This window comes from Pelodiscus sinensis, chromosome 29 (genome assembly GCF_049634645.1).
Source record: "Pelodiscus sinensis isolate JC-2024 chromosome 29, ASM4963464v1, whole genome shotgun sequence".
NCBI lineage: Eukaryota > Metazoa > Chordata > Testudines > Trionychidae > Pelodiscus > Pelodiscus sinensis.
In genome coordinates, this window is record NC_134739.1 from 2,372,917 (window position 1) to 2,398,379 (window position 25,463).

The 25,463-nt window shown below is 46.3% G+C and overlaps 1 protein-coding gene across 3 annotated transcripts in view; it reads left to right on the plus strand.

Moving 5' to 3' along the window:
- The window catches only part of NSF (N-ethylmaleimide sensitive factor, vesicle fusing ATPase), a 162,931-nt gene that overhangs the window by 123,484 nt on the left and 13,984 nt on the right, over positions 1-25,463 (plus strand). For all 3 annotated transcript variants that reach the window (XM_075911369.1, XM_075911370.1, XM_025181455.2), the window contains exons 16-18: positions 12,966-13,032; positions 16,661-16,740; positions 23,769-23,903. In XM_075911369.1, coding sequence (XP_075767484.1) covers positions 12,966-13,032; positions 16,661-16,740; positions 23,769-23,903 — 282 coding nt within the window. The remainder of the gene's footprint in view (positions 1-12,965; positions 13,033-16,660; positions 16,741-23,768; positions 23,904-25,463) is intronic.

A 25,463-nucleotide genomic window follows, 5' to 3' on the forward strand; every position in this document is an offset into this window, starting at 1 on the left:
AGGAAAGCATTGAGTACTTCAGTTTTTCCCAAATCATGTCACTGGGTTACCTCCCTCATCCAGTAAGGACCCCATGCCCTCTCTGATCACCCTCTTCTTGCTAACATGCCTGGAGAAACCTTTCTTGTTACCCTTCACATCTCTTGCCAGCTGCAATTCCAATTGCGTTTTCGCCTTCCTGATAACTCCCCTGCATTCTTGAGCAATGTATTTATACTCTTCCCTAGTCAGCTGTCCAAGTTTACACTTCTTGTGAGCTTCCCAACAAGCTCACAGCGTCTTGTGACACATGAAATTGAGACACACGTTCAGGAAGAAGGCCAGGTGGGGACCATTCTAACCTTGTCCTTAAAGAAAATTGTGTAAGGAGGCTCCTGGCTGAGGTGACTGCGATCAAGAATGCGACCTTCCACGCCAAGTGCTTCTGAGAGCAGGAGGCTAAGGGCTCAAAGGGGGCTCTCATGAGACCCATCAGGACCAAACTGAGATGCAAGGGTGGCACCGGGGGTGCGTATAGGGAAACAACCTGTCTACCCGTCATTAACCTCTTTACCACTGTATTAGTGAACACGGACCTGTGGCCTTCCCCAGGGTGAAGGGCTGCAATTGCTGCTAAATGCACCTTCAATGAGGAAGGAGCAAGGCCTTGATGTCTAAGCTGTGATACTGAGATTAGGAGGATTGTAGCACACACCAGGTTTACCCCCTTCTGCTCTGCCCATCAGTCAAACCGGCTACACTTGGCCTCATACAGTGCTCTGGTAGAGGATTTTCTACTCTCTAGCAACACCTTCTGTACCTCCTGCAAGCAAAGTCGCTCTAGCCCTGTCCCCCATACAGGTTCCATGCTGCTAGGTGGAGGGCTGCTAGGTTCAGATGGCACAGCCTCCCTCCTCTCAAATCCTGGGTGATCAGGTCTGGGGCTAGTGGCAGCCTCACCGGGTCCTCCACCACTAACTCTAACAGGAGGTGAACCAGTGTTGGCGAGGCCACATCGGCACCACCATGATGACCTCTGCCCCGAAGCGCCTGACCCTGATGAGGGTCTCGTGAATTAGCGAGAAAGGAGGAAATGCATACAACAGCCTCTGGGGCTACTGTATATGCAGTGCACCCCCCTGAGACCCAAGACGATGGCTCATGAACAAGCAGTAGCTCTGACATTGGGCATTGTTCCGTGAGGCAAAGAGATCCAGATGGGAATAACCCCCCCTCTGGATGACTTGCTGTATATCATCTGTCCTGATGGTCCACTCATGGGCCCGAAAGGACCGACTGAGCTTGTCTGCCAGAACATTGCTGGACCACAGAAGATGGGATACCTCCAGGTGGATGTTCCGGGAAATGCGTAACTCCCACAGTTCTAAGGCTTCTTTGCAAAGGAGAGAGGAACAAGCTCCACCCTGTTTGTTGATATAATACATGGTGGTCATGTTGTCGTTGACCACTCTGTTCTCCAGTTGGGGAAGGAAGGCCTGGCACGCCAGCCTGACCACCCTGAGCTCTTTGACATTTATGTGTAAGGAACTCTCCCCCAGGGAGCACATACCTTGAGTCCTGAGTGTTACCAGATTTGCCCAATACTCTGGGGTATGCTCATTTATCAGGGTTACCCTTATGGGACTGGGGGAATGTTGACAGTTCTATCAGTGTGCTGTTGGTGCTTACTTGGGCTCTCATATGGAGCTGAATTCTCCCTGCTGCCAATTCCCCCTCCCACTGGAGCTCTCTTGCAAGAACTAGGTTCCTCAGGATGGGGTTCTTCCCACCTTAGCAACACACACAGACACTCACACCCACTAACAGAGCACGCCTGAGAGGACTGGGTACTCAGCACTCACAAGCAGACCCCCTCATATGTCCCTGGACTCAGCTGGCTGGGTTTCACAGCAATGCCACACTGCACCCTCATGTGCCTTTGGACTCCGTGGGCTGGATTAAACAGCACTTTAAGCTGCCATCTTCATAAGCACCCAGGTTCAGCACCCGCTATCCCCACTTTCACACCACAGTCATTCACTGGTAAACCACACGATGAGCAAACCCCACAGGATTTTGTGTACTACAGGGATCTTTTGCTTGGGTACAAGAAGCGTTGTTGCAGAGCGAATGGGGAAGCCAAAACAACACCCCTTAAAGAAGAGTGAGCAAAAGAGAAAGAAAGAGAGAAGCAACCAGCTTAACAATGAAAGTGATTTATTTCTGAGTAGTGAATAGATATCAAAGTTACAATATTAAATCTAACAATTACAATATTAAATCTAAATTGAAACTGATTAAAAACGTTAGGTAACCATATAACAGTTTACACAGGGCAGGGTCAGGAGGCTATGCTTAGAGAGATAGTTGAGAGAGAGAGAGAGAGAGAGAGAGAGACCTCACCACTCCACGGAGCTTGCACTGATCGGGGTTCCCAGATGATGATGGTAGCCTGGGGTCCAGAGGGCAGGAGAGAAGCAGGACAGAGCCCCCAGCACGATCAGACAGGAGATGAAGAAGTCTCAATGGGACTGATGCAGTTTAAGTTCAGGTATCAGAACAGTTTTCTTGGGGCAAGGAGAGGAGTTTTATAGAGATAGTTCAAAGAGAAAGAGGAGAGACAATAGAGACTGATCACCCCTGGTTATGGGGGATGTTCCTTGAACGAGCTCACAATGCAACTAGGTAGTTTCAGTATTTTGGATGTCAGTAGGATCATTACTAGAATTGGTCTGATAATGACTAATTTGGGTGTGAGCAGGCCTAGGTTCATTAGCATCTGGAGCAGGGATTTCCCATCAGTCACTGCTTCTCTGCTTTCGGTGTCCCATAGTTCACTGCGGTTCCTGCCTTGGAAGAGCTGCTCTCCATTCTGTATGCTAATGAGATGTCCCTCTGTTCCATCTTTAATGCAAATGAGGCTGGGGTGTTTCCGTAATTCTATCACCCTTGTCTGAAGCAGTTTAGGTGTGTCTTCCCCGGCCTTGTCATTGCTTTGTCTTTGATTCTAGCAGAGGCCTGAGGGAGGGGGATGGTTTTCCATGAATGTCACTCCCTGGCTCCCCAAGAGCACAAGGCTGACAGGTGACCATGTTCTGGTTCCCCAAGAATCACAGAGCTGGTGGGTAACATGAGGGTTCCCGTGTGGGCTCCCTAGCCCATGTCCGATACATCCATATACAGCTGCACCAATGGGCTCTGCTTGACAAACAGGACCCCTGCACATACCATCTCCTCCTATCTCGACCAGTCCAGTGAGCGGAGCACCTAACCACTGCATCCAGAGGGGACAGTGCCAGGTTGTGGCCGCTCCTCAGCCACCTCTGTAGGGGTCGGAGCTTTAGCCTGGCATGGCTCACCCCATAGGTGCAAGCTGCCATATGGCCCAGTAGTCTCATACATGTCCTTGCTGTGGTAATAGGGGACCTCTGGAGAGCTAAGATCATTGAGCTCATAGCCAGGAACCTGGCGGGGTGACATCAGGGGGACGGGGAAGGGCGGCGGGTGGTTTAAAATGGCTGGCACCACTGTACAGGGGAGGGCAGCAGATGAGAAGGTAGCGAGCGACAAGGGTGCAAGTGACGTCCACAGTGTTCCTAGCGCAAGTACCTATCCTTGACACATGTAGGGTGGTCACGTGGTTCTCCGTGCGTACTTTCTCGGAGCACTATGCAATTACTCATCAGGCCAGAGCAGATGCAACCATTGGCTGGGCTGTGCTACAGTTTGTTAACATGTAGATAGTGTTAGTCCCCAACCCCACTTCCGAGGACACTGCTAGGGAGTCACCTAATTGGAATGGACATGGGGAAGCACTCAAAACAGAAAAAACAGTTACTTACCTCGTAACTGTTGTTCTTCGAGATGTGTTGCTCATGTCCATTCCAAATCCCACCCACCTCCCTTTCATCGGAGGACTCCAGCAAGAAGGAACTGAGGGACCAGGAGAGGTATATATGCACCGATATGCCGGCATCACTCCAGGGGGCTCCCTGGCTGGCCCAACGAGTATTGATGAGCAAAGAACAACAGTTACAAGGTAAGTAACCATTTTTTATAGATCTCTATCATAGCCCCACATGGTTGTCCCTTTTCTAAACTGAACAGTCCCAGTTTTTCTCACCTCTCCCAATATGGGAGCTATTTCATCTCTCTAATAATTTTTGTTGCCTTTTTGTGTACTTTTTGCAATTCTAATACTGTGACGTGACAACAAAAATGTCACACAGTATTCAAGATGTGGGCATGCCATGGATTTAAGTACTGGCATTTAAGGTATTTTCTTTATTACCTATCCTTTTCTAACGTTTTCTAACCTGGATAGCTTTTTAGATAACTGCTGAACATTTAGCAGATCTATTTTCAGAGAATTATCCATAATGACTCTGAGGTCTGTTTCTTGACTGGTAATAACGGTCATGTTTTCCAATGTGCATAGAATCATGTTACATAAAGATCATCTTTAGATCTTTTAGGTAAAGATCATGATAGATAAAGATCTTGTTTTCCAATGTGCATAGAATCATAGAAGATTAGAGTAAAAAGACATCTTAGGAGATCATCTCAAAGCATTCCACTCAAAGCAGGACCAACCCCAACAAAATCAACAGGGGTTTGTCAAGCCTCACTATAAAAACCTTTATGGACGGAGATTCCACCACCTCCCTAGGTAACCCATTCCAGTGCTTCCCACCCAGCTAGAGGGAGAGTTTTTCCTAATATCCGACCTGTACCTCCCCCACTGCAACTTGAGACCATTGCTCCTTGTTCTGTCATCTGCCACCACTGAGAACCTCCGTCTCCATCCACTTTGGAACCCTCCATCCGGTAGGTGAGGCTGCTCTCAAATCCCTCCTCACTCTTCTCTTCTGCAGACTAAATAAGCCCAGTTCCCGCAGCCTCTCCTCCTAAATCCTGTGCCCTAGCCCCCTAATCATTTTCGCTGCCCTCTGCTGGACACTCTCCTGAGTGTCCATATCTTTTCTGCAGTGGAGGAGCCCAAAACTAGACACACAACTTCAGATATGGTCTGTCTCACCAGTGCTGAATACAAGGGAATAATCATTTCCCTTGATCTGCTGGCAGTGCTTCTAATAAGGCATTTATCAATATTGAATTCCATCTGCCACTTGGTTGACCAGTTAGTTTTCTGAGATACCTTTGTAACTCTCTTCAGTCTGCTTTGAACTTAACAATGTGGAGTAATTTCATACCAGCTTCAAGCTTTGCCAACTCACTGTTCACCCCTTCTCTGTCAGATGTTAGCAGGCATTGGCCCCAGTAGATTCTTGGGGGACCCTACTAATTTCCTCACTCTGTCCTGAAAAGTGGCCATTTATTCTCAAGAGACAGATCTTGGAATCATTATGGATAGTTCTCTGAAAACATCCACTCTGTGCAGCGGCAGTCAAACAAGCAAATAGAATGTTAGGAATCATTATAAAAGGGATAGAGAATAAGATGGAGAATATCTTATTGCCTCTATATAAAACCATGGTACGCCCACATCTTGAACACTGCGTATGGATGTCGTTGCCTCATTTCAGAAAAGATATAGTGGCATTGGAAAAGGTTCAGAAAAGGGCAACAGAAATGATTAGGGGTTTGGGGCGGGTCCCATGTGAAGAGAGATTAAAAAGACTGGGACTTTTCAACTTAGAAAAGAGAAAACTAAGAGGGGATATGAGAGGTCTATAAAATCATGACTGTGAATAAGGAAAAGTTATTTACTTGTTCCCATAAGGAGTAGGGGTCACCAAATAAAATGAATAGGCAGCAGATTTAAAACAAACAAAAGGAAGTTTTTATTCCCTCAGGCACAGTCAACCTGTTGATCTCCTTACCAGAGGATGAGGTGAAGACTAGGACTTTAACAGGGTTCAAAAAAGTACTAGATAGATTCATAGAGGTTAGGCCCATTAAAGGCTATTAGTAAGAATGGGTAGGAATGGTGTCCCTAGCCTCTGTTTCTCTGGAGGTGGGTGACGAGAGGGATGTGAGGATAACCTGTTGTGATCCCTCCCTCTGGGGCATCTGGTATTGGTCTCTGTCGGCAGGCATGATTCTGGGCTAGATGGACCTTTGGTCTGAGCCAGTATGGCCTTTCTTATGTTCTATTCCCAGTCTTTGTTTCCTTTTAATCAGTTACAAATCTGTGAGAGGCCTTTCCCTCTTATCCCATTACTGCTTATTTAAGAAAGTAAGAACAGCCATAATGGGTCAGACCAAAGGTCCATCTAGCTTTGAATTCTGTCCCTGCAGAGGGAATGAGCAAAACACAAAATCATCCAGTGATCCATCTCCTGTTACTCATTCCCAGCTTCTGACAAACAGAGGCTAGGGACAGCATTCCAGCCTATCCTGGATAATAGCCATTGATGGATCTAACCTCCATGAATTTATCTAGAACTTTTTTTAACCTTGTTATAGTCTTGGACTTCACAGCATCCTCTGGCAAGAAGTTCCACAGGTTGATGGTTTGTTGTGTGAAGAAATACTTCCTTTTGTTGATTTTAAACTTGCTACCTATTAATTTCGTTTGGTGACCCCTAGTTCTCGTGTTACGGGATGGAGTAAATAACTCTTCTTTATTCACTTTTCCCACACCACTCATCATTTTATAGATCTGTCATATCCCCCCTTAGTCATCAGTTTTCCTAGCTGAAAGTCCCAGTCTTATTAATCTCTTCTCATATGGTACCCATTCCATTCCCCTCATAATTTTTTTTGCCCTTTTCTTAATTTTTTCCAATGCCAAGATATCTTTTTAGAGATAAGGTGAACTCATTTGCATGCAGTATTCCTGATGTGAGCACACAATGGATTTAGAGAGACACAATAAGATATTCTCTGTCTTAGTCTCTATCCCTTTCTTAATTATCCTTAGCATTCTGGCTTTTCCTAATTTTGAGTGCCTGATTTTGGAACCTTTATGTTCTCTTAACATTTTTGTGTGTAATACAACATAATCTGTATACAATTTTTCAACACACTGAAATGTGATTGTGGAAGAATACATAGGGAAAAGGGATGGGCTGGAGCCTGCAGCCTGGGGTAATCCACAAGGCTTCACCTTGCCCTGGAGGGCTGAGTTCTATATGAACAGGAAGCAGAGAGGAATAGGAGCCAGGCATGCTGCAGTGGGTGGCATTTTTTCTCTAAGGCACCTGGAGACATACCTGACATGATTTAGATATTTTGTCAACTGAGTTTGGAGAGTGCTGAGCTATGGTCTTGATGAACTGTTGTTACAAAGATTCCTGTCTTAAACCTGAGGAAAGGGAGCATTGCATTTTACTAATAGTGTGTCTGGGCGATTAAACTGAGTCTTGGGGAAACTAAGGTTTTATGAGAGTGCCGAGAGACTGTGTATGCCATCACCCACGGTACCTGAACTGGGTTGGAAAACTTCCCTTCCATGAAGGAGGGGTGAGAAGGCAAAGAGGTGTTTCTGCTATTCATGGCAGTGAGATATCCAGTCTCCCAGGCTGGTTCTGGAGGCTCTAATAGAAACATAGAATACTAGAACTGGAAAGGACCTCAAGACATCAAGTCCAGTCCCCTGCCCTCATGGCAGGACCAAGCATGGTCTATATCATCCCTAATAGATGTCTCTCTAACCTGCTCTTAAATATCTTCAGTGATGGAGATTCCACAACCTCTGTAGGTAATTTATTCCAGAGTTTAATCACTCTGACAGTTAGGAAATTTTTCCTAATGACCAACCTAAACCTCCCTTGCTGCAGCTTAAGCCCATTGCTGCTTGTCCTATCATCAGAGGCCAAGGAGAACAATCCCCCCCCCCCCCCCCCCGTCGCACCTTTTTAGATACCATAAAACCGCTATCATGTCCCCTCTCAATCTTCTCTTTTCCAAACTTAACAAGCCCAGTTCCTTCAGTCTTGCCTCATAGCTCATGTTTTCTAGACCTTTAATCATTTTCGTTGCTCTTCTCTGGACCCTTTCCAATTTCTCCATCTTTCTTGAAATGTGCCTAGAACTGGACACACTACTCCAATTGAGGCATAATCAGCGCAGAGTAGAGTGGAAGAATGACTTCTTGAAGTGGTGTCCCTATGGGTGCTCCACTCAGGTCTCAGTGCATCCTTGTCACTGATCAGAGACTTTTGGTGAGAAGTGCCCCTCGCGCTCCTGCCATTCATTGAGTGTGCATGCACCATAAGCCGCCTCAGTTCCTTTTCTGTCGTCCTCGGCTGAAAACAGAGTCAGAACAGTGCTCTTCTCTTCTGACAGGAAAACAAAACTAATAGCATAATTAGCTTAGTAATACTTCATACTTTAGTCAGTTATCGATAGTTTCAACATGCCAGGCTCTCCCAGCTTTAAGACACCTTATTTTCTTCCAGATGTTTGCTGACGGATTCCTTAATTACCTGCTCCATTATCTTCCCTGGCATGGAAGTTAAACTGACTGGTCTGTAGTTTTCTGGGTGGTTTTTCCCATTTTGTAGATGAACACTATGCCCTTTTCCAGTCTTCTGGAATCTCTCCTGAGTTCCATGATTTTTCAAAGATGATAGTTAAAGGCTCAGATACCTCTTCTGTCAGTTCCTTGAGTATTCTAGGATGCATTTCATCAGATCCTAGTTACTTGAAGACATCTAACTTTTCTAAGTAATTTTTAACTTTCTTTTTTTATTTTAACTTCTAAACCTATCCCATTTCCATGAGTATTTGCTTGTTAGGCATCCCTTCGTCATCAAAAATCTTGAAGACCAAAACAAAGGAGTCATTAAGCACCTCTGCCATTTCCAAGTTTCCTATTATCATTTCTCCCTCCTCACTGAGAAATAGGCCTACCCTGTCCTTGGTCTTCCACTTGCTTCTAATATATTTATAGAATGTTGTCTTGTTACCCTTTGTCTCTAGCTAGATTGAGCTCATTTTGTGCCTTTGCCTTTGCCTTTCTAATCTTGCCCCTGCATACATGTGTTGGTTGTTTGGATTCATCCTTTGTAATTTGACCTAGATTCCACTTTTTATATTACTCCTTTTTGATTTGTAGATCATGCAGGATCTCCTGATTAAGTCACGGTGGTCTTTTGCCGTACTTTCTGCCTTTCCTACGCAACAGAATAGTTTGCTTTTGTACCCTTAATAATGTCCCTTTGAAACACTGCCAAATCTTTTCAGTTGTGTTTCCTCTTAGTCTTGCTCCCATGAGACCTTACCTACCAGCTCTCTGAGTTTACTAAAATCTGCCTTCCTGAAATCCATAGTCTCTATTTTGCTGACAGTCTAGAACAGTTGGATTTGTCGGCCCAGATGCAGGTTTTCCTGCACTACCTGGATAAGCAACAGGAACAAATCGAGTGCTTAAGACAGCCATTTGTTGTGGCTGAGAGGGGGCAAACAAATCCAAACACTGAATAGCAAGCACAACATTCATCTGAGGAAACTCCCAAGCTTGCCTCCAAGAACCCAAGTAGTTGAAGAAATTTCTGCATAAATGGGTTAAGACTCAGATGGAGAAGTGGAAGTTTTTGCAATTGGATCCAGAAACTGCAGCAGAATCGCAGGCAGCTGTGGCTCTCTGAGCCACAGGGCCAACTTCAGAGTCAGCAGTAGGAGCAAGAGGTGGCTCTGGGACCAGATCTAGATGTTGAAGATGCAGGAGATGAAACCGTTGAGGGACCAGGTTTTACTTCTCTGCCTGGAGCTGCAGTAGTGACAGAGTAAATAAGTGACACCAAGAGGACAACTCAACAGGAGCATCGTGGAGCAATGTAAGGCACTAGAAAGACTAAAGATGATGGTTCTGGAGAGGACAGAAAAAAACAAGAGCAGTAGTATGAGAGAGGAGCTGGAAGAGCCACAGGATCACAAGGCAGGTCAGTGGTGAGAAGTAGAAATAACTTGCAGGAAACGCGAGGAAGATTCTACTGATCTGTGTGAACAGAGTGCTTTGCTGTAGACTCATATTACAGAATTCATATTACAGTGGCCAAGAAGGAAGAGGAACTGTAAACAGCTGTGGCTAAGGTAAACAAGGATGCATCACAGAAGAACATGGCCCAGAAAGTGTCCATGAGCTCAGGTCACTAATCTTCAAGACCTGCAATTAGAGCGAGCAACCAGGATCAAAGTGGAAGCAGGAGTGAGGGAGGAACCAAAAGGCACAGGAAGAGGACCTGAAAGATACATTAGAGACTTGAACAGTGGAACCATTGGTCAAACGAGGAGCAAGAATTGATTCTTCTGAGGAAGAGATTGGATGATGAGTGTGATACTTTCCCAAGGTGTCCAGAATAAGGATTTTAACTAACAAGTAATTTACTAGTTGAGTAGTTGATGGAATTTCCATCTTGACTAGTTGATGGGCACTTCCACATTCCTCCTTTGAAATGTACAAGAGCTCCCATTCCATGCTACGCTGCCACTTTGAAATGCCACGTGGCGCCCGGGGTCAGCTGACCCTCGGCTTTGCATAGCATTCCCTGGAACCCGGGATCAGCTGAGGATTTCTCACTGACCTCAGATTCCACGCTGCATTTCCGCAGAACCTGGGATCAGCTGGGAACTCCCCAGCTGACCCCAGGCTCTGCATGCTTTGAAATACCATGCTGGAGCCTGTGATCAGATGGGGGGTTCATAGCTGATCCTGGGTTCTGTGGAAATGCTGCACAGAGCCCAGGGTTAGCTGGGGACTGATCCCGGGCTCCACTTGGCATTTCAAAGTGGCAGTGCCACATGGAGCCCGAGGTCAGCTGGGGACTCCCCAGCTGATTCTGGGTTCTGCAGAAATGCTGCAGGGAACCTGGGATCAGCTAGGGAGTCCCCAGCTGATGCTGGGCTTCATGCAGCACTGCCACTTTGAAACACCATGGCAGTGCTTCAAAGGGCAGCGCCACATAGCTGATCCCGGGCTCTGTGTGGCACTGCCCCTTTAAAATGCCACCACAGCATTTCAAAGGGGCTGTGCCACATAGAGCCCAGGGTCAGCTCCATGCAGCACTGCTGCTTTGAACGCCAAGGTGGAATTTTAAAGGGGCAACACCGCACAGAGCCTGGGATCAGCTGTGCAGCACTGTCGCTTTGAAGTACTCTCTCTGAATCTCTGATAGAGGCAAAAAGGGGAGGAGGAGTCGACTAGTCAACTAAACTACCCAATAAGCATTTGCTTATAGGATCATTGCCTAGTCCTTAACATCCTTAATCCATAACTAAGTGACTTGGTGTTAAACTTAGTGACACCAGTTTGTTAGTCAGCCAAACAAACTTCCTGGGATTGTGCTAGCCCTCTTTGCTTTTCAAGTAACGCGTGATACAGCCTAGTTCCCAGAATCCCTGGAAGGGCATTCCTTTGCAGTATCCAGGCCCTGTCAGTAGACACACTCACAGAAATTGCCAAGTTTTTGCTGTCTCCACAGAGACAGTTTACATGACCGCCTGTTGGCTCAGCTGATGAGGATTCACATTCTGCTGTATTATTGCACTGGCATGAACTTATAATAAACCAAGAAAAAGAGCTTATTAACAGGTGGGGGTGTACATGATACTAAGCAAAGATATTATAAATTGAAAACGGCTACAAATAAAATCACTGTATAATTGTTTACCCTGTGTTGTAGGGTAAGTATAAAACTTAATCTGCTGCCCAGATTAATCACAACTCCTTTTCATAGGACCAAGCTGCTTGTCAGTCCTGCTTGATTCTAAACATTTTTTGGAAATGCATTCAACTTTTAAATTACCTGTATATATGTCCTGCAGTGGTTATAACCAGTATGATGTAAGCTTTCATTTGATACCTTCTTTATAGTAAAATACAGTAATAGCAATGTGTTGTGTGTAGTGAGTTTCTCAGAAGTTTGTTAGATAAGTGAACCTTTTGCCAGCAGGGGCTGAATAATAGGCCAAGATTCATGAGGCACATTTCCAGGCAAGGAGGCAGAGGTGTTTACAAGCCATGAAGGAGCTGACAGAACGTCTGGAAGGAACCAAATTGCTGATGGTGAACTTTGGGGTGACCAAGTGGAACTGTCCACTCGGGTGAGGATTCTTCAGCAGAGCAAAGAGGATTCTGAACACAAGCACAGGAAGGTGGGAGCCTAGATCCAAGAAGTGCAAGTAAAATTTCCTGACGTGTTGCCTTAGTGCAGGTGTGGGCCATAAGGGCACATCTGCAGGTATGACTACTTGCAGCTCCCATTGCCTGTGGTGCCTGGCCCACACCACTTGCTACAGCTCTCTTGGCTGAGAACAGGGCCTGTGAGTGGCCATGACTGCAGATGTGCAGGGAGAGAAAGCATCTGACAGCCTGCCAGGGGCTAACCTTGGTGAACTACATCGGACCCACAGGTCGCCTATTGCCCATCCCTGCCTTAGTGTCACTAAGTCATGTCTTCAGCGTACTTAGATCTGATGCAGGAGGAGCTGAGGCAGATGGAGGAGAAAGGAGCAAAATGACTTCAAACACCAGCGAAAGGAGAAGTGGCCTGGCTGTGAAGCCCCTCTCTTGGCTCAGGATCAGTGTCACCCGCTCCAGGAATGGAAGATCAACTGCCACAGCATCAATCTCCACAGCAGTGAAGACGAGCCCTAATTTAGAGAGCTGCTTTTTCCCAGGCTGAGAAGTAAAAAATTGAAAGGTTACAAGAATTAAGAGGACACCTGGGAGAGTGGGAGGCAGTTGTTGGGGCTATTTGGGGGGAAATGGAGAGACAGATGGATGGGTCTGAAGGAGAGGCTCCTGCTAAGCTGTCAAGGAGATGGTGAGCGTTAGGTAAGACTGGCAAACATATAGGCCTTTTCATGTTTCAAAAGTCCCAGCACATAACGGGAAAGGAATCTGACTAGCATGTTCCTGCTCTGTCTGTTTGGTTGATAATCTGATCTCAGCCACCTGGAAACAGTCTGAGGTGAAGTGTTGGAGGCATGTTCACATGTATGTAACTGAGAAAATCTTGAAGCTCTTTTAGGATGAAATTTTTGGCACTACTAAGGCATTATTGTTTTTCCCCTAGATCTTTGATGACGCCTACAAGTCCCAGCTCAGCTGTGTAGTAGTGGATGACATTGAAAGGCTCCTAGGTAAGTCATGGAATTTTGAGTTCTCCGTGCAACAAAGTTATATTACCAGCCAGAAATGATCCAGGAACCGTGACTTTGTTAGGTGGTTAATCTAGGTATGAAAATTCACAGGCCTTAATTGATCCGCAGTGTTGGTGTAAACATGTCTCATTTCTGAAGCCCAACAGCAATATGCTTGTCTTCTACCTCAGCATTAACTTCATCTTGTTCTAAGGCAGTGGTTCCCAACCTTTTCAAGCACATGTACCCCTTTTCAATCTGTTAAAATGCCCCCATGGGGAGAGGTGGGAAGTGGTGGCCGGCACATCCCTTGGCCCATGCTGCTTCCTCAGCTCCCACCTCCTCTGTCCCCTGCCCATCCATACAGGGTACGGTGAGGGGGCTCTCATGGCCAAAGGCAGCTCCTGCCCTGGCACTCGGCTGGACATGGAGCCCTGGGGGAGGAAAAAGAAAAGAAAAGGAAGGATCAGGCCCACTGTGGGACTGGGAGGGAGGAGAAGGCTGGAGTGTAAATGGCAGCACAAGCTGGCAATGGAAAAACACATGGTGCATCCTGGGGTATCAAGAGTCCATCCTGAAGGTGGGAGGTAGCGTGTGTGCAGCAAGTCATGAACAGTGAGTCCTGGGGGAGAATCGCCTGGCGGAAAGTCCTAGTCCCAAAGTAGGCCTGATCCTTACTTTTTTTCCTTTTCTAAACTTTCCATGGGCCCCCTACAGTACCAACACGGATCCCCAGGGGTCCATGGACCACAGGTTGGGAACCACTGTTATAAGGTATTTGAGTTGGTCACTGTGCTCCAGCTTCCATCTGCGTCATTTTAAACTAAATGAGATTTGTACCGTTAATTAGGTCAGAAAGGGGCCTGATTCTTCGCTGCCTTGCACCTTTGAACAGTCACTGACAGCTCTGTAAAATGCTATAGTAGAATCATAGGATTGCAGAAAATTAGGATTGTAAGAGACCTCCGAAGGTCATCTAGTCCAACCCTTGCTCAAAGCAGGACTAAACCCAACTAAATCAAAACCTCAGAGTTCTGAGCACCTCAGGAATGGAGATGGTTAGTAACTTTGAGCAAAATTTTATGATGAACTTTCAGAAATTTACAACTGAACATTGACCTAATACAGCTTTGAAACTTGACTATGCGGAAGGAATATGCTGTATTTAACCATCTTACTTTAAATGAAACAAGCACAGAAATCGTTTCCTTACCTTGTCAAATCTTTGTTTACACGTTCTATTTATCTTTTTGGTAGTTTACATTTAGCACAGCACTGTACTGTACAGGAGACCCTCGCCATTCACGGTGACTGTGTTCCTAACACCACTGTGAATGGTGAAATCCGTGATTACTGGGGGTGAGGGGAAGCAGAGTGTTCCATTTCCCCATGGCTCCTGGCTGGCATGGTGAGTACAGGGGTGTGGAGCCTGCTGCCCTGCAACAGGCCCCTCCAAGACCTCGTTTCCCATCCTTCCCCACCCCCCCAACGCAGGGGACAGGGTGCAATGGTGGGGAGAGGACAGGGTGGTGGTAGAAAGGCAAATCTCAGGGTTAGGAAAGATCTGCAAAATCGCAAACAGTGAATCATGAGGGTCTTTTGTACTGTATTTGTGCTTTTTGGGGTCTCTGCTGCTGCCCAATTGCGTACTTTTCAGTTCCAAATGAAAAGTGAGATTTAGTAGCTCATTTTGTAACTCTGGTATTTATAATTAAGGTTCTGCTGTGCCACCTGTCTGAATAAATGCAGAATTCTGATTGCCTTGTGTTTTACACCCACTTGTCACAGCTGGGGCTCACTGTACATGGAACAAGGCAGCGAGGCAGTTGGCCCAAAATGTCTACATTATAGAAACAAAGACAATGTTTAGAGAACAATAGAATGACCATGTAATTTGAGCACTGGCCGTACAGGAATATGGTCTCTGGGGAAGTTGTGACCTCTCTTACAAGCTTCATGCATTTATTGATTTTTTTTAAGTGATTTTGGTTCCTGGTTGGGTTTCTACAGTATTTGTTTTGTCAATCAGTCTGCCAAAAAAAGAGACACAGACACTTCTTGGGTAATAGGCAGGCATTGTATATTGAAAACTGTATATTAATGCACTTTGTGGGCACAGATTTAGGTCATCCAAGAAGAATGGTTTCCTCTCTCTTTAACCCAGATACCTTACAATCAGGCAGGGTCTGCTCAGGAAATACGAGCTAGAATACCAGAGGTGTCCTGCAGTGAAAGGAAAGGCCACTGTTCTGCAGGGAGGCTTATTCAGAAGCCATACAACAGGCATTCGCAAGTGACAAAGAACTAGAAATAGTGTGAATTCTCAATTTGAAATCCATTGCTTCATTGTGACTGCAAGGCCGAGAGTGAAGATTTCTCTTTAAGTCGCTCTGCTTTCCTTTGAGGAGTACAATGGAATTTGATAAATGAACCAGAAAAATTTGATTCTCGCTGTTCATGCTAAATGAAATCTGGAAGTTTGAACATACTTATACTCAGGGCTTGACATACTGCCGCGAGAGCTACTTGCCAGCCCCACACTGTGCATGCGCCAGACCAGCACTGCGTGTGCATGCAGCGCCGGTGAATGGGGCGCACGGATCGACTGGCTGAAATCTACTCGCCACGGGCGAGTGGGAACAGCGGTTTGTTGAGTCCTGCTTATACTCATAAGCCCCGTGTAATCGTCCGGGTCTGCGGGGGCCACAGTGACTCACGACACTCCCTGGCCAACCAGCAACCTCCAGTGTCTCAGCCCCAGCCCAGGGTGAGGCTCCAAATGGGTCAGGGCTCAGGGTGCAGGCTCAGCTGCAGTCAGTGAAGTTAACCCCAGAGCAGGGCAGAGTAAACAGCGTCTGTAAACTGTGTAGCCGGTAAGGCTCAGGCCTGTCTGCAGGCTGAGCCGCAGTCTGAGGCTGTGCCCTTAGTCAGGGCAGTGCACAGTTCAAAGCTCAGGCCTGTCTGCAGGCAGAGCAGGGGTCGGGTCTCCTTGCTCAGGTGGGGAGCTGACAAGCGTGGGGTTTTCTCCCTAGGGGGAGGACCTGCCACCCAAGGTGAGGGACGGCTGGGGGCACCGGCCCGACTGCAACTTGCTGCCTAGCTGACCTCCATTTCCTCAGCCACCCCAGGGTTGGCTTTCCCTGAGCCTCTTCCCAGTTCCCCCTTGGGCCTACCTGGCTCAGCCACCGTTCCTTGGAGTCTGCTGTGGATGACAGTGTGGGCAAGGTGTCCCTGGGGTCTGGGTCACTCAGCTTTCCCAGTGGTGCAGCCCAATCTCCAGGGCCCCCTCGGCCAGTCTTCTGCGCTCAGCGGCAGTCGGGGCGGCCTTGGCCCGTCCTCTGGGTCTGGCAACAGCTCAGGCAGTCCAACCCAGTGGTCCCTTCTAAGACGGGGCAGCTGTGCCTTCCGTCTGGGGAGAGTGTGTGGCTTGCTCAGCCCATGGGTTCTAATTGAGCTCTCAGTGCCTGCTTTTATAGTCCCAATCCAACCCTCCTGCTTCCTGTGGGTGGGGTCGAGCAGCTCCAGCCCCACCCAGCAAGGGGTTTTAGGGAGTGGTTCCCCTTCCGGGTCAGCGGGAGGGCATGCTGACTCAATACACCCTGAAAATATTAGTTTTCCCTCCTTCCAGATTATGTTCCTATTGGACCACGATTCTCCAACTTGGTGTTGCAGGCCCTTCTCGTGTTGCTAAAAAAGGCACCTCCTCAGGTAAGAAAATTGCATGGTAGGGCTGAGTTTCCATTGCACCTTTGGACAGTCGTTTACAATTGTGTAAAATACTACTGTAGAATCACAGAAGATTAGGGTTGGAAGAGACCTCAGGAGGTCACCTAGTATAACCTCTGCTCAGTAGAGGTCTTCACACCTGGCTGACACACAATTAATTGTAGCAGTGGCTGAACACAGGCTTTTAACTGAGTTTATCCTGGTTCGTTGTTGTTTATTCAGTAACACATTTAGCTCTGGATAGCTGCACATCGCTTAAATAAGAAGCATGCGGAATACATGGCAAGTTTTCAGAGTGAAGATTCTCTGGCCATTGATTTGTCTAAGGAACAGTAAATTCTAATCTTCCTAAACTCAGATTTGTTGTTTCTCTTATCTAATTAAAACAATAATTTTCTCAGGTGTGGAGAAGTGTTTTCAATTAAGCATAGGTTTTTATCTTGTCTGCCTCATTTGAAATCCCCAGGTACCTGTTAATGTTTTTAAAATCGGATAGTAAGCTCCTTAGTTACAAATAGTGCTGAGAAGTCCTTTATACTTACATTTGTTGACATGGTGAAATTTAGGTATCTTGCAAATGACATCTTGGTTTGCTTTAGGGGAGGCAAGAGGGTCTCTTATCACCATTTCCTGCCTATTCATTTGAATTCCACTTTTAGAGCCTGTGAAATGTGGAATAAGGGAAAAGTGGAAGAAAGGCTTTGGCAAAAGAACCAAACACCACCTTGAATAAATTGGCAGCCTATTCTTAATGTCACATACTGGAAAATAAAGTAGTAATGATGCACAAATAAAACACTTTTATTCAGGACAGTATTTGGCTTAATTAGAGAAGCGGTACAAAATTCCCACTGAAATACAGTAGCCAGGGGAACAGACCACTTCACCGAGCCCCCAAACAAGGTGGAAGGGCGGAGCTGGGGCTCAGCCAGCCCTCAGCACTGCCCAGAATGCCCCGTCCCTTCCCCCACCCCCAGCTTCCCAGGTAGCTCTCAGTGCTGCCTGGAGCACACCACACAGTGCTCCAGCGGTGATTTAAAGGGCCACGGGTATTGTAGAGAAGCCCTTAGCCCTGTAGCAAACTTCTAGTTTTTTATATGCTCATCATGCCCTTGTGGCTGAGAGTAGAGAATTTTTCTGTGGAGAAAGAGATGTATCTCAACCTGTAGTGGAGTTGGAAAAGAACAAGCAATTTTTGGAATGTGTCCTCACAAGGGTGGTGATTATGACATGGGGAGGCAGCGGCGGATATAGGGCAAGGTGAGCAGGGCGGCTGCCCCGGGCCCGGAGCATCAATAGGCCCTGCGCATGCGCTAATTCCTGTTGACTGTGGCCATGGCGCATGCGCAAAATTGTGCTGCCCAGGGATCCGAGGCGCTGCCCTGGGCCCCGTGGCACTCTCCTCCTCCCCTGTAGGGAGGTGTAAGGTGGGTTGAGAGAGTCACAGGGCTTCATATGGAGATAGAAAACCCAAAAGGGATAGGAATGGGAAGTTGTGGTAAGCAGTACTGTGTGATCAGCCATTCCCTCAGTGAGTGTTAGTCTGCAGTCGCTGCTGATTTTAGTTATGATTCTACAGGCTTCTGTGTATAAGTCCCATTGCTGCTACTCACATGCATAAAATTGAGCAAGCACATAAGTCACTGCAGGATTGACACCTGGTTCAAACTTAGTCCCTGAGCCTTCCCAGGCATATCCTAAACACTCCTGAGAGTTGTCATTGGATGGCAGAGGAGACAAACGTCCTCTCTCACGTTGCTGTCAAACAGGCCTTCTGGTTTTATTTTTGTCAGCATGACATGCCGTGAGCCCATTGTCATGTGTTTGACGGAGGACTGGAGTTACAGGAATTGCCAAAGTGGGGGGAGAAGACAGCGGAACATATACTCATGGTGCAAGTACTTAGGTTATGCATTCACGCAGTGCCATCATGTCACTCACAGAATGGAGACTTAATCTGCCAACAGCTTCCCACAACTACCATGGGCAAAATTAGTGTGTAAAGGGGGCATGTCTGGGCCACTGTATTATCATGCATCAAGATGCATGACTCTGTGTTAAATTGGCTTATGAAAGCTGCCTCCCAGATTCCCCCTCCTTCCCATGGAGACTGTTTCAGTCTTTACTCTTCCCGGGCAGGACTAGAAATGCTAGTTGGATAGCAGTCCCTCAGGGCTGGGATTTCTAGCTTGTTTGCTCTTTTTTTTAAATTGCAAAATAAATCTGTAAGTCTACAAAAGCCATTGAAAGCCACGCTGAGTTTGCTTTAAATTCCTTGCTGCGCTCCATGATTCAGAATTTCTTTGAGCAGTGCTTAAAACATGGTATCTGTTACCAGTTCAAGAAGACTGAGAACCCCTACATTTTGTTTAGCATCTTTTTAAACCAATTAAAAAGCTTTTCTAAAATGGAGTGAAGAGAAGAAAATAAAACATGTTCTTCTGGGTCTTTATTTCAATCAGATTTCCCTGTTTTCTGCAGCAGAGGAGATGGGGGTGGGCAAGAAATAGAAAGATTGAAAAGGGCTGTCGCAGCAGGGAGCCAAGCTGTAGAAAAGGACTTCTCTGAGAACTAAGCAGCAGCAGCTCTGAAAGCCTAAGAGGCTGCTTCATCTACATGCAGAGTCACACAAGGCATGGGGACGCTCACCAGCTCCACAGAGATTTCACATGTGCTTCCCTGCTGGTTCCTGTGAAAAGCTAACAATCAGCTCAGGGAGTGAAAGACCTTTGCAGCATCCCCTAACTAAGCTGGACGTACAATTTGTTCAGTGTTGTGAAATGTCCGGCTTAGCGAGATGCTCTTGGATACCCTTGCGAATGCCCTTCCTATGCCCCTACCTCCTTGTCTGGGACTTGGCAGGCTTCTGCAGATTTGTGCAGGCAGGAGGGGGAAGGGAGCATGCGCCTTGTCTGGTATAATTCCACATGCAATAATGATATCCCAGCATCGCTTGGCATGTGGGTGGGGGCGGGGGAGCAGTAGGTTTAAAATGGATAGAACCAGATCCTGCTTTCCTTTATTCTGGTAAAAACTGGGAGTAATTTGATTTTAGTCAATAGTTATTCTGGATTTACATGTGTGTAACTGAGAGCAGAATGCGGCCTATTGTTTGAACCCCTCTGCCATCACTTACGGAAGGGTTCCAAATGCCCAAAATGTCCATTATAAGGAACCATGGGTAAGTGAAAGTCTCTGTCAAACAGGGAAATATAGGGAATAGCTTTATTCTCTTCCCCCTGCGTTCTGTCAGTGCTCAGCTATAATGTAGCTACAGTTTTTCAGTTGGGCCCTTACCGATTCCTTTATCATGGGATGATCAGATTTGCTGAATTAGTTTGCTCTCTTGGGGATCTGAATAATCGTGTGTATAGCAGAGTCTCTATGTAGTTTATATAAAACCCTGTCTCACTGACAAATCTGTGTTGTTTCAAAAGAGGGGAAAGCGACTGTTTAAAATAATTAGCACTTACAAAGCACTTGCCTTCATCCATGGATCTGAAAGTGCTTTTTAAATTTGGGTGTTATCTCCATTATACAGATCACACATCTGAGGCACACATGGACAAAACATGCCCATAGTCTTTCAGTAAATCAGTGGAGGACTCAATGTTCCAGACTCCCAGTCTTGTGTAGGATTGTTCTGATGCAAACCCATACATCTCACACTGTTGTATGGGTTGCACTGCTTTTGAAACCGTCACTGCTGGTCAGTGAGGGCTCCGTGTTTTAGGTGACCAACTTGAAACATCTTTTCTTTCAGGCGCTGAGCACTGTCAGCTCCTCTTGAGTTTCCCAGCAATTTGCCGTTGCTCCAAATCTGTGGCAGCTGGTCCCTAAGTTTCTCAGGTTCAACACTGAAACATGGGGCCACTTCTGAAAATGTTGGTCTTAAACACGCTGCTTCAATATTCAATTTTTTGGTCAGAAACCCAAAACTGAAAAATATTTGTTCAAAATGTTTGATTTTGGTCACCAAAACTGATTTTTTTTTCTCTTTGTGAAAAGCTGAAATCACAGAATCATAGAATACTAGAACTGGAAGGGAACTGGAGAGGTCATCAAGTCCATTCCCCTGCCCTCACAGCAAGACCAGCAACCATCTATATCATCCCTGACAGGTGCCTGTCTACCCTGCTCTTAAATATCTCCCACGATGGAGATTCCACAGCCTCTCTAGCCAGTTTATTCCAGTGCTTAACCACCTCAAAAGGAAGATTTTCCCAATGTCCAACCTAAACCTCCCATGTGCTCCTTGTCCTATTGTCAGAGGTTGAGGAGACCCATTTTTCTTCCTCCTTCTAACAACCTTTTAGGTAGTTGAAAGCTGTTAGTGTCCCCTCTCAGCCTTCTGTTTTCTAAACTAAACAACCCAAGTTCTGTCAGTCTTCCCTTATAAGTCATGTTCTCTAGACCTTTAATCTTTTGTTACTCTTCTTTGGACCTTCTCCAGTTTCTCCATCTCTTTCTTGAAAATGTGGCACCCAGAACTGAACTCCGTGCTCCTGCTGAGGCCTAATCAGTGTAGAGTAGAGCAGAAGAATCACTTCTCAAGTCTTCTGCTTCACATTTCAACTAAAACATTTTTTGTTGACATTTTGCGTGGAAAGAGTTTTTCCACCAGCTCTACTGACCGCCCCGGGAAAGCTAAAAATTTCCGCTGCTGTGATAGCAGGTAAGGGGGCAGAATGTAGGAGACCTCCAACCAGCTGCAGAGGTAGCTGATAACCTGTAACAGAGAATCAACTCATTGTGAAATGCACAATCCTCTGCTCCTCTCCTTGGAGGAATCTTCTTCCACGTGCATCCGTGTCAGTTCTACAGCAAATTACAAGAGGCCCTCTGATGAAATGAGGAATAATTTTAAAAGTACCTGAGCAAGAAAATGGAATTCCTGTTAGTGGCTTATGTGTAATGTACGCCTGCCGATCCCAGTGTTCAGGTTAATTTTGAAAACCATGTCTCTCCGGTTGTAAGCTCTGTGGGCTTGGGATCATCTCTTACCTAATTCTTTACAGCATCCAGTGCCATGGAGCCCTGGGTGTACAACCATAATAGAAACGTTGGATGAGGAGACGTCAGCTGTTGGGTTATCTCTTGTTTTGCTTCTAGAGATGCATACAAAATTACACTAATTCAGCAGAGTTAGTAATTTGTGCTTGGTTACAGTAAGTACCTTGAGTACCATGACCATCTGTCAATGAGAAACCCCTTTAATTTAGATCTGTGATGAATCCCTTGCTTGGATTCAATTCCTGTGATGATCTACTGATCTGGAAGATGTGTAGAGGTGCTTAGACGGAATCCTGCAGAACTCCAGACACCTGATAATCACCTGATCCTTGCTGCCAAATGAGTTTTGACACTCCTGTCAGTGAGAGCAGCTTTTGGTGAGAGAGAGACAGACACCTTCAGTTGGTGCCATCACTTGCACAGAATGGTGGCAGTTGCTAAGGGTTTTTGTAGAATAATTTATTGACATTACACAATTGTTTTAATCTCATGACTTGTATAAATCTTACATTTAATAGTGCACATCTCTGAGCTGTCACTCACCTATTAAACAGATGTTAATTAAACCATCTGTTAATTAAATGCTTCAGTAGCATAATGTTACATGGAGTTTGAGACAGTGGTCCAGGAGATCAGAGCATAGAACTGATTGTTAGGAGGCCAATGTTGTATTTCCACCTCGGCTGTTGATTCCCTGTGTGCTTGAGTTTTCTCAACTTTATAATAGGGAGAAGACCTTTAAAGCATTTTTAGATCTATGGATTAAAATCTTTGTGTAACAGCTTATCATTGGACTAAAATTTGATATTTTCAGCAAAATAGACAACTATTTTCATTACCAGGATTAGAATTCTAATATAGAATTCTTGATATGTGCTTTAAACAATGGTATTTGTAAATTGACCTAAACATGCTATTGAGTTGTATTTTGGCATTCAAAAATTCTCTACCCCAAGTCCATCAGGCACTGTGTTCCAATGGCCGTGGCCCAAAAACGCAAGGAAAATCAGAGCTAAGGCTGAGATTCTTTCCATTATCCAAATCTCAGGTTTTTTCCCCAAGCGTGGCAAGTTTTGAACACGGGGTCAGTTTTCATGGCTGGACACTGCTGCCTTTGGAATGACTTGAGGTGCACTTTCTGCTTTAACTCTGAATTGGCCATCTTGGTGCAGTGTTGGGCCTCAGCATCGTTTGAACGTCACTGTTTGTGGTTCATTGGGGGGATTTAATACATCCTTTTAGAATTACTGGCATCGTGCCGCTTCCAAGCCTTTGTTTAAAACCTGTTTTGTTAGAACTGAGGCCCAGAAATGGGGTAAGGATTAGTAAATTAGTCTTGTACTTTGTGTAACAAAAGGCTTAGCAATTGCTTTAGTGTCTTTTATTCTTTTCAGCCTATAAAACAAGTGCTTTAGATGAAGGATCCACATCTAACTATTGGCTTATCTTTCTCCCTTTACTTCTATTACCTCTGCTGCTTTCTGCAAGCATGAATGAGGGTTTGATCCTACTTACTAACACCTCATTGGACATTTGTAATTTGTCCTTGCGTGTAGGACCGCTTGAGCTAATAATCTGACTTTGTTCATTGAAATTTATAAACAACTCCGCTCTGAGCTCTCTAGATAAATACAGTAAAAGAATGTGGATAACAATATGGCATGCTAAGATTTTAGTGAGTTTTCTGCCAGTGTAGAGGAGAGCAAGGGAATAGCAACAGAATAGTGTAGTGCTTTTTCATACTTTGGACATGCTATTATCTTTTGAGGTATCTCTTGACTCTGTTGTGCAGGACAGAGTCTGATTTCCTTAACCTTATACTTGCACGTTGTCTTGTTAAAGATTTGCACTGGTGACGACCTTATTTTAAATCTGATAGCTCAGTTGTCAGTCTCTTAGAGATGAGTTGAAGGGCTTTAAGGATAATTTCTCACCATTTCCCCCCTAGCCTATGACCTTTTTTCTTTCTTGACACTTATTCTGTTTTTTATGGTTAGGGTCGCAAACTTTTAATCATTGGAACCACCAGCCGTAAAGATGTCCTTCAGGAAATGGAAATGCTCGATGCTTTCAGCACCACTATTCACGTACCCAATATTGAGACAGGAGAACAGCTGATGGAGGCTTTGGAGGTAAGGGGAGCACCCTGCATGTTGAGACAGCTGAAACACCTCCTGAGTTACTCTGTGAGTGTGACTAATATCCTAGAGAATGGAGCACTTAGTGGAACCAAAATATATCTGTGGCAAGAGTGCAGTAGAGCTACATTTTGAGACATTGACTGGTTTTATTGGCCAAACACCAGTCATCACGTGTTAGTGACTGTAATATTCTCTGGAGCAAGGAAAGCAGCAGCCAGAGGGTGGAAAAGAAGTACGGAGAGGAAGTGACTTGGATTTTCTGCTGGCTGGAAACGGTTCAGAGGGCATAGAAGAGAAATAGCAGACTTGTTCTCAGAACACTTGAAAGTTGAATTACTGGTGCCCAACACTGTGAATTCCCATTCAGTTGACTAATGGAGGCTAAGGAGGCTCAGCATGTCAAGATGTGCTTGGCCTCCCACAGGATCAAGCCCATGGCCAGTGTCTGCTCCTCACAAAAGTGGTGTGTGTGTGTGTGTGTGTGTGTGTGTGTGTGTATATAGAGCTCAGGGGTGGTCAAAAGGGCCTCCACGAGCTGGATCTAGCCTGTCAAGCGGGTTGATTCGGCTCCTGGAGGCCCTGCCGCTTCCCCCACCCACAGACCAATTAGGGTCTGGGGGCAGCAGGAGCGCGCGAAGTTTCCTCCACCCTGCCCCACCCTGCGAGGAGTGTGTGGTACTTAGAAGTTCTGCGTGCTCCTTGCAGGGCAGAGGAAACTTTGTGCGCTTCCCCCACCCCCAGGTCGTGGTTGGCCTGGAGGCAGGGGAGCACACGAAGCCTCTTCCCACCCTGCCAGGAGCGCGTGGCACTTAGAAGTAGGGTGGAGGAGACTTTGTGATCTTCTCCTGCCTCCTGGCCAATCATGGTCTGGGGGTGGGGAAGCCTGGAAGCATCCTGGTCCCACCTCTTCCGGTGCTGTCTGGGGCCACTTCAAAAATTTTTGCCCACCCTTGGTGTAGCAGATGTGGCTTTGCCTCAAGTGCCCTGCACTTCTAGGCGGTTAGCACTTGCCTCAGAGGCTCGCTGTGACCCTCTGCATAGCCTCTGTCCCTTTACTGGAGACAAGGGGTCACATTCTACTGAACCACCTTTATCACAGGCCAGTCAACAGGTTTGGGGTGAAACCCCTCCTTAGTCCTGACCTCCACTCAGGGGCAGTCTCCGTAGTGGTGCAGGGAGAGTTGAGGGGAACTTGGGTCCATCCTCTGTTCTGCGTTCCAGCGCAGGGACCCTACTGGCGGCAGCAGCAGGCTGTGTTTCCTCCACCACCAGAGCTGCAGTCCTTCCTTGAGCTGCTTCCCCAAATGACCCCTCCCAGCACTTTCCTCCTGGTACCTGAGTGCATCCTTCCCGCTCTTCCATAGTACCTTTTCCCTCCGTCAGGGTTTCCCAACCTATGGGTCGGGACCCAAACATGGGTCGCCATTACATTTCAAAAGGGTTGCCAGCTGGCTCTTAAGGAGCCATTCCCACATTTTTTGAATTGCCTTGGGTTGCCAAGTCTTCCTGAATTGTCAGAATGGGTCCCCATCTGGAAAAGGTTGGGAACCG